The sequence below is a fragment of the Poecilia reticulata genome, linkage group LG12, assembly GCF_000633615.1.
Source record: "Poecilia reticulata strain Guanapo linkage group LG12, Guppy_female_1.0+MT, whole genome shotgun sequence".
NCBI classification, from domain to species: Eukaryota; Metazoa; Chordata; class Actinopteri; order Cyprinodontiformes; family Poeciliidae; genus Poecilia; species Poecilia reticulata.
Window position 1 is genome coordinate 12,601,125 of NC_024342.1, and position 9,040 is coordinate 12,610,164.

Sequence of the window (9,040 nt, forward strand, 5' to 3'; positions counted from 1 at the left end):
TTCCTTTGAGGGCTGCATCTCAAGGTGGCAAGTGACTTTTCTGAGAACATGCAAGCAGTTGTGGGAAGAAAGTACCTGTTCAAATTAAACTGACCTTCATCCATGCCATTCAAAATGGTTTCTAGCACTTCGTCTCCATAGCGATTGCGATGTTCCTTCCAAACGGAGCCGTTTTCACTTCGGAGGACCACAAGTTCCCTGTCCCCACGGGCCAATGAGGCAAAGTGGGGGATTTCCACTATGACAGGCCTGTGAAGGTATAAAGTACTTTTAAAAGTCTTTAATGTCTTTATAAATTTTTCAGTTTGAATCAAGAGTCTTCAGTGAGTTAGAGGCGATTACATATTTGTACTGGTATAAGAAATTCCTGGTTTTCGACAGAATAATACAAGATACTTCTGTAATGATCAAAGACCTCAGTAAACCAAACCCATGACAAGCATGAGCAGAGGAGGATCTGCAGGGACTATAGGTGAGAGGAAAGAGGTGAAGAATGTGGGTGTTGAGAGCTGGAAACAAGGACAGTTGAGGACATTGCAAGGGTACAGTAGGATTTACAACAAACCAAAATGAACGGACCAACAACGCTGTCCAAAGTCTGAGTAATATACCAATAAGGCACAACATTAAGACCAGAATGCAGTAATGTTACAAACTGTAGAGTACAGTCTGTTCTAGAATGTTTTTATTGCAACCATCATGGACTTGTTTAGAGCATTAACTTCTTATAGAGCAGTGGTCCCCAAACTTTTTCCTGTGAGGGCCACATAACTTTTCCCTTCTCTGGTGGGGTGCCGGTGTCAGTTTGTAACAGAAAAAGTGTTACACGTTTATCACCTGCGCTGCGTTGTTGAGGGGGGGTTGTTGCGCGTTTCTCGATTGACTTATTGATTTTTACCCATGTACCCAGAAAGCACATGGGCAAAAACCGTTAGTGAAACGGTCACTGGTATTGACTAGTATATATTCCATTGAGGGAAAGTAACGTTTTGAAGTATAAGCTGCTAGTTACAGGCATTGCTTCGAAGAATTCGACCTGGAATGCGGCGTTCATCTGCTCTACCGCTAGCAAACAACCGTACTGATTAAATAACATAAAAGTCAAGCAGTTCCCTAAAAGTCCAACAGATGGCAGCAATGCGCCATGAAAAACAAAACACCCACAGTTTACGGGACACACTTCCTGCTAAAGAGCCCCCTGGTGGATGAAGAAAAATCCACATATAAACCGGAAAATACAATATATGGAAAAAAATCTGAATGCTCTCTGGTATTGTTCAGGGGGCCGGACCAAATGTGGAGGCGGGCCGGATACGGCCCGCGGGCCGTAGTTTGGGGCCCACTGTTATAGAGAATAAATATGGATGTCCTTCTGTATTGCATTCTGGGATCACTGGGGGTCTTAGCAGAAATTGAACTCTTTGGTAGAAGTCAGAAAGAGAAAATATGAAGAGAAAACTGAAATAAGGATGTTTGTTGTTCTTGTGATCATTCCTTAATTGAGCCAGAGTAGCTCGCCTAGCAGATAATGGATCAAACCACAAGGGCTACTCTTCACTCTCCACTTGTCTTAATGAGTCCACTCTGAGCATCACTGCTAATTCACAGGGACATTTTTGAAAGACACCGAGTTCTGCAGACCAAGAACAACAACTCAATATGGAGATTCTCTGAATCGGCCGTACAGCCGCAGAAATGTGTCTTGTCAAACTGGCTGAAGTCCTTATGCTTGCTCCTTCGTTCTCCCTGCTTCTGATGTCAAGGACAAAATGGTTACTGGTTATCTAATATATCCCAACAACTAACAGGTACAACAATGAAGACAAAATTAATGTTTGGACTTCACTTGTATGTGAAGTTCACATGCAAAAATATCCAAACTTTATAAATTTTAATTTCCAGAATTTTTTTTTATTCACAATATCATTCCGACTTTGCGATAGATATTTCTTCATTGTGGCCTGCCTTTAAATTTGAAGCTTGCACAAGCCAGAGAGCGAAAAGCAATGGATGAAAGGATGGACATTTATTGTGAAAAAATTTGTAATTTTGAAAATACTCGCTATTTTCCTTAATTTAACCTCCTCATACTTGAGAAATACTTAAAATTGCTAACTTTAATACTGCTGAGCACAAACTGACCAAATATGAGTTCGACTCACCCCAGAAACTGCATGCTGGAGGGCCCCAGGGAGATGATGCGACTAGCCAGGCCCTCTCCCTCCACCAGTGGAGGAGGCGTCGTCAGTTTCTGGGGTTTCACAAGACGGCAGGTGATGCGTGTCGGTGCAGCGCAGGTGCGGGGAGGGATGATCACCCGCAAGCCGTGGTGTCTGCTTCCTCGCATGGAGCCTCCACGTGCATCCACCATGAAACTCACCAGGAACCTGGGCATTGTGGGGTGACAGGTGGTTTTAATGCAATAGTACTGATAGGAGCTTTTAAAGCAAGCAATTAAAGGATTATGAACTGATTAGCTCACCCTGTGTGAATGGGGCTGGCCACAGGGCTGACGTTGTCTGAGGTCTCTGTAGCGGGACTACTCGGTATAAGAGAATCCTCATCATACTCTTTTGGTAAAGGGATGGGCGTGTGCTGAGAACAATAATAATAATAAAAAAACCACAAAAAAAAACATACACAACCACAAATGGTAAAGATTAAGACACAGAAAAGGAAAAAGGAAGAAAATAAAATGATTAAAAATGMTCCATAATGTAAGAAATGTAAGGAAAGGACAGAAACAGCCAGAAAAACTATTTTATATTAATATTTTATTGAGCAACATGAGCTTGTTAAATGTGAATGAGGCTGAAGGCTACCTGGTCGAGCTGTACTGTCTCCGGGGACACACAAGGAATCCTGGGAATAGCAGGGGAGTATGGCCTGTGAGGGAGGAAATCAGAAAAATCAAAGGCAGAACACAGTGACTTCATATTKCTATGCAATAAAATATTAATAAGGCAATTAAGTTTTCTGTATCTAATTGTCAAGAACAACCATATGCATGCTTGCTCTTAACAGAAAATGCATGATGTTATCTATTATGACAAAATATACAGTGGCATTCAAATGTGCAAGCAATGCTAATGTTTTATATATAGACAGCAGAACCAGCAGAATCTGATTTCCAACTAGTCATAAATAAATGACCAGTTTGTAACTTTTGATGAGTTTCGGTTAACGATAGCGCATATTGTTTGACAAAAACAAATCCAGAGATCTGATTCAACATGTAKAGAAACCAACAATCTATCCACTACACAGCAAAGACCTTAAAAAGTAACCATCTGCATAACTTTAGCCTAATTTWATTAGCATGTGTGGTTCAAACCTCAGAAACCTGACTTACGTGGTTCCCGCCCCCCCCTCAAAATCTCTCAGGGTTTTCTTTGGGGAGAGAAAGTCATCATCCTGGTCTTTGAAGTCATCAAGTTTCAAATAGCGTGCGCCATCCAGCCCGAGCAATTCATCTCCTGGCGATACAATAAAAAGGAAGAGGAAGGCTGAAAAGTTAAAGACAAAAAAATCTCAAAAGGTAAAAAAAAAAAACTGGTTGTAAAGAGAACAGGATTAGGAGAAAGAACAAGGTAGCCCATGCAAAATGGTGGCTGATTTCATCTCCCAAGTTCTACAAATTTCCTATAGCAARAAAAAAAATTATATATAGATGCATGCCAATCTAATTTATTTGTTGTGTATTTTAAAAACTCATCTATAAATACTTAAATGTCAATAATTTCAGCTGACTTTATCCAAAAGGTTAAGATGGTTGGTAATACACCTCTTTCCCATCCCTTCGCCTTAGAGAAACCACAGAGAACAACGGCCACAAGGCAACTGTAAACATTGTAGTCCAAGCAATGGAGTCAAACAACACTGAGAACAAATGGAAACCACAGAAGTGGAAAAAAGAAGMGTGGTAAGACAGTGATCATTAGGACAGCATAGTACACTGCATGGAAGGGAGACTGCAAGGCAACCTGGTGACAGCCGGGTTTTTTGTGAGCATGCTGATTACGGATGGAATAACTGTGTGGTTCTGTGTAGGAGAAAACAACTCGGTTATTAAACAGAAATAATATGTATGACTTCTAAATTAGGCACTTAAACAGACAGAGATGTTTACAGACATCCACCAGGACAGGCTGTTCCGCAAACGCCAAAAACATTAAACAAGACCAAGAGGATTGAAAAACGAGGCTGATGTGCAACTGCCTGTGCTCATATCAAACAGCAAATGGGGTTGTGTGTTGTTTTCAGGAGAGTCACAGCTGCTGCACAGCATGTGTTTAATTAGTTAATGGGTCAATWAAGTTGCAAAAAAGAAGAGCAACATTATATTAGAAGAGAGCCATTTTTGACGAATTGGAATACTGTCCGTAATAAACCCGTTTAAATTCGCATCGGACGCCGGTGAAAGCAAAATGAGACGTTTACACATGCTGATGAGAAGCAGGAATAATATTTTTTTTCAATAAATTTCTGAAGAAGCTGGAATAGAAAAAAAGAACAGAGATACAATAGAGAGGATGAAGATAAAGACRAGAAAACAGTGCTGGAGTTGAAAGACAGAGAATAATTAGAAAGACAATTAGTGACACACAGAGATAATGAAAGTAACTGCGATGACGGCACACATTCACTAGCCACCGGACCGGACAAGGCAGAGAAATGGATACAATCATACCTAAAGTTAGCTGGCAAACTCCTACAAAACAAATAGAAGGAAAGGTTATAAACTGTAAGCATATAAACAGAAACATCGACAGTGGCATTTTTCTATACTTCCCATGAAGTTTTCCTCTAGCTAAATAAGGCAAAAGCTGGAAATAAGCACAGTAAAAGCAACAGCACCCTCCACAATCATTGGCATACTTGGCAAAGATGAGTGAAAAACACATTAATCACACTTTGGAAAAACATATTTATTTAAGGGAGAAACAAAGCTTACGTTAGAAAATTATTTTTAACTATAAAAAAAAAAATCACTGAAGTCACAATTATCAATAACACTGAACAATTCTGATATAAAATTTTTTTTTTTTTTTTTTACAAAAACTTGAGATAAAATCTACGTTTTGTGTGAGATATGGCCCAGAGGTACGCAGCATTCAAAACAGTAATTAAAAGGTACACAAAGTTGAAACATCATAAAATTATCTTAAAAAACAAACAAAACAAAAATATGATAAAGTGCAAGATTCAAACTTAATGAAATCATTTCTCTTTTTGTAAAGTTGTAGTGATTAGGAACTACAATTACAATGTCAATGACTTCCAGTTTCCATGGGATGCAAGTGTGGCATAAATTTAAAACCTGAAAGAAAACATGTCTAACTGACGACTAGATATAACATCCGTTTGCTGTGATGCCAATAACTGTGAAAGATGCTGAAAACTGCATGATATAACATAATTCTAACAGAAAACCTACCTTCATCTTCAGAAACATCCAAAATCTCATCTACTGTCTCAGGAAAGCTCATCCGATGCTTCTCTGTGGTCATCTGTGAAAAACCAAACGGAGATTAAAAGTAAGATGAATGGCGGGAGTAGAGAAAGGAAACTTTGGATTCCACTTTGTCCAAGAATTTGATCAAAAAAAGATATATTTTTGCCGTGAAAATAATTTTGAAGCTCGCTTTTTAAATCATTGTACCCAGAGGGCGATGCGTTACTCACAGCGGAAACAGACTCCTCTGTAACCAGCTTTAGCACGTCGATGACAGAAATGTAACCCAATCGCTTAGCGATGCCAAGAGGAGATGTCCCATTCTGCAGAGAAAAATACACTTCAAGAATGTTCTCCTTTTTCAAATAAAATATCAGCATATTTAATTTCTATGCAGAGTTTAGAATTCAAAACTGTTAAGTGCAAGTAAATAAAAAAAGAACATTTGAATGTCTTACTGATGTGATTTCATTAGGCATGGCTCCATGTTTYAGTAGTAAAGTCACAATGTCAGTGTGGCCCTGTTGAGCTGCTTGGTGCAGAGGGGTGTAGCCCATCTGCAGGAATAAAAACAACAAATGTACATTCATTCAAAAGTATAAAGACAAAAAGCAATGTTCCTAGCTCTTAAAGTCGCAGAAGAGTTTTACCCTTGTTTTGGCATTCACATGAGCCTGCTGYTGCAGAAGAAACTTCACCATCTTTATGTTTCCATAGTGACAGGCCACATGGAGGGGGGTATAGCCCATCTGAGGGAAGATAAGAAAGACTTTATGAATAGTTTCTAATTGTCTGATTCAACATGATTAACAAATCTAAAATGATTCAGACATGGCAACAAAAAATGCATTATCTAAACAGGACACACACACAAAAAAGASMWYTWTWTWTWWWRAGWRSWKYWMWWWTAWAMAYAWMWMWWRWGMRCAYWKKSRYRKRWAYWYTWYWMTWTWWAWATRTKTKTRKWKYTSTKWKMKMTWKTSWYWTTKYSYMYWMTTTYYMMAARMSYMYAYRTKTKYSYMWMKSTSTKWSACAMWRTRWAAAWAWMAMAAWAWMMMYAWARAKWWTWYWCAGCTTTTGAATTTCACCAAAAAAATTGCAGACTATGTCTTAGCTGCGCCATTTACTTACTCCTTAAAAAACATTGCTATAGTTAATATGATTGTTCATTTCACTGACTATGAAAAAAAGAATGCCATCTGGTGACGAACCGTTATGTTCAAATGGCTCATTCTGTATTACAGAAATTACAKTTCACATTTTTCAAGCACAAGCCAAGCATTTGTGCTGGCTTGGTTGGTTTAAATGGTTTAAATCTCATGCCTGAAAAATCCTTATTTTATTGAATGYCTGTTGTTTAGTCTGCTGGTGATGATGCCTTGCTGTAGGTTAWCAAATTAAATCAAGTAGTTTCATGCTTAAATCTAATTTAACATATTACATTTAAGAAGAATCTTTAAAAAAAAAAAAACCTGACTGTTACACACTGTTTTAATTTCTATTTCTTTTCTCCTCCGTAACATTGCTGCGGTTAACATCATCTTGATTAGCACCTCTATTTATGAAAACAATGAATCCGACTGATAGACTTTCCTTCATCTCGAATCCCTTTACTCAGTTTTGACCTCTGTCAAAAATGAGGACTAGGCAAAGAACTATGAAGCAGCATACTGTTTAAAATGAGCTAATGATTCCACTCAGATTCTGATGTCAGCCTCTGTGTTTTATCAGATCCAACGAATCTTGTCAACGCATGCCCTTGTCCGGCGGTGTGAATTACCCGTGAAGCAGCATAAACGGATGCGCCCTGTTTGACCAAAGTGTCTGCGATGCCCACATGACCCTCCTGAGCTACGAGATGCAGAGGAGTCAGTCCATTCTGAAAAGCAACGGCAAAAAAGAACCAGCCAASTTCAGTTTAGCTTGCCTCCTTTAGCACCTTTTGTATATTCAAATTCAAGAGATAAACTTTTAGTTCCGTTTTACCCTACCTTGTTTCCGAGGTTTACATTTGCCTGTTTGGAGATGAGCAGAGCCACAATGTCGGGCCGCCCCTCYTGTGAAGCCAGGTGCAAGGGCGTGATGCCTTGGAGGGACTCTGCATTTGGGGACGCTCCRTTCTGAAGCAGAACACTGGCCACCTCCACCTGGTTCTGCTTGGCAGCTATGTGCAGAGGAGTGTAACCGTTCTGGAGGAATAGACAAAGGCACACACACACACACAGGCATGGACATTGGTCTTTGGAACGCCTGTCCGAGTGCAACTCACAGTAAATACTTGAATGCTTCTGTAAAAGAGATATCTAGCAAGTACAAGGACAGGTTCAAGAGTTTCTCCATAGGCTGAGGGCTTGTGTGAGCATGTGCACACTCATCRGTGAGCATCTTACTCGGGCAGTGCTGTGGGCAGATCCTCCCTTGCTGACCAGGAGTTTAACAACATCCAGGTTGTTGTGATGCACGGCCACATGAAGGGGTGTCAGACCGTTCTGTCAACCACACACACACATACACATGTAAACATATATAAACCTAGAGATGCACATACACAAAYATAACACAGAAATATGTGCGTGTGTATGGGACACGTACTATGGTAAAAAGCTGATAAAGCAACATTTCCTCACTAAGGTTTGATTATCGAGGTACAGGAGTTAAGCGATGACTCACTTTCCCTGCTGCATTTGGATTGGCGCCTCTTTCCAGAAGAAGCTCCGCTACATCCACTTTTCCATATTTAGAAGCTACATGGAGAGGAGTGAAACCTTTCTGCTCCAGAGACGGGGAATAAAACGAAACACACGAAAAAGGGTTGACAGATAAATTTACATGTTGATGATGCAAAATGTGACACCGGGGTTTCATAATCCACCCCACCTTTGTCATCTTCACTTGTTGGGCTCCTGCGTCTAATAATATCCGTATGGTGTGGATGTGTCCTTCACGTGCAGCGATGTGTAAAGGCGTGTGACCTGCAGTCGTCGCTGAGTCAGGGTTAGCCTTGTGCTCTAGGAGCAGCTTGACCAATTCCTTGTGGCCCATACGAGCCGCACAGTGTAGGGGTGTCTGGTCATCCTGCAGGGGGATAACAACAGTGCTGAAATTGTTTTACACAGCAAATTAAATGATGATCACAGCRCCAATGCAAACTTGATATTCAGAACCTGAACTCAATGCAAGTCTTTGTGAATGCCTAAAGGAGCCACTAATGAGAATTTTTTTTTTTTTGCTTTTCTTAATAATAAAAGTACAAATGATGATGATACCTTTGCTTTTGCGTCCACTTGCGCTGCGTTCTGTAGCAGGAACTGAGCCACTTCACAGTGTCCTGCTCTGGAGGCCATATGGAGGGGRGTCTCCACTTTCTGTTACAGTACAAAGAGACACTTAATCGAACGGCTCAAATACTCAACCGATGAAATATTTGCTCTATTAAGAAGTAGAGACGGTTGTTACTGCTGATCAGTGAAAAACCATGGCTAAAATCAGATCCTGATTGGATAATGCGGAGAACCCATGTTCTCACAAGTCAGCCAATTTCAAAATGTTGATGTTTCTAGTCTTTAGTTGAGTAGTTTTCTCATC

The 9,040-nt window shown here is 40.0% G+C and overlaps 1 protein-coding gene across 9 annotated transcripts in view; it reads right to left on the reverse strand.

Annotated features, from left to right (window-relative positions):
• Positions 1 to 9,040, reverse strand: part of LOC103473571 (ankyrin-1-like) — a 37,668-nt gene that overhangs the window by 25,968 nt on the left and 2,660 nt on the right. For 7 of the 9 annotated variants that reach the window (XM_017307815.1, XM_017307823.1, XM_017307820.1 and 4 more), the window contains exons 4-19: positions 8,722 to 8,820; positions 8,333 to 8,530; positions 8,126 to 8,224; positions 7,846 to 7,944; positions 7,447 to 7,644; positions 7,236 to 7,334; positions 6,106 to 6,204; positions 5,914 to 6,012; positions 5,686 to 5,778; positions 5,438 to 5,510; positions 4,691 to 4,711; positions 3,353 to 3,476; positions 2,823 to 2,886; positions 2,483 to 2,595; positions 2,163 to 2,387; positions 95 to 249 (exon numbers count right to left, since the gene is read on the reverse strand). In XM_017307815.1, coding sequence (XP_017163304.1) covers positions 95 to 249; positions 2,163 to 2,387; positions 2,483 to 2,595; positions 2,823 to 2,886; positions 3,353 to 3,476; positions 4,691 to 4,711; positions 5,438 to 5,510; positions 5,686 to 5,778; positions 5,914 to 6,012; positions 6,106 to 6,204; positions 7,236 to 7,334; positions 7,447 to 7,644; positions 7,846 to 7,944; positions 8,126 to 8,224; positions 8,333 to 8,530; positions 8,722 to 8,820 — 1,858 coding nt within the window. The remainder of the gene's footprint in view (positions 1 to 94; positions 250 to 2,162; positions 2,388 to 2,482; positions 2,596 to 2,822; positions 2,887 to 3,352; positions 3,477 to 4,690; positions 4,712 to 5,437; positions 5,511 to 5,685; positions 5,779 to 5,913; positions 6,013 to 6,105; positions 6,205 to 7,235; positions 7,335 to 7,446; positions 7,645 to 7,845; positions 7,945 to 8,125; positions 8,225 to 8,332; positions 8,531 to 8,721; positions 8,821 to 9,040) is intronic. The other 2 variants (XM_017307821.1, XM_017307817.1) reach the window with 2 other exon arrangements.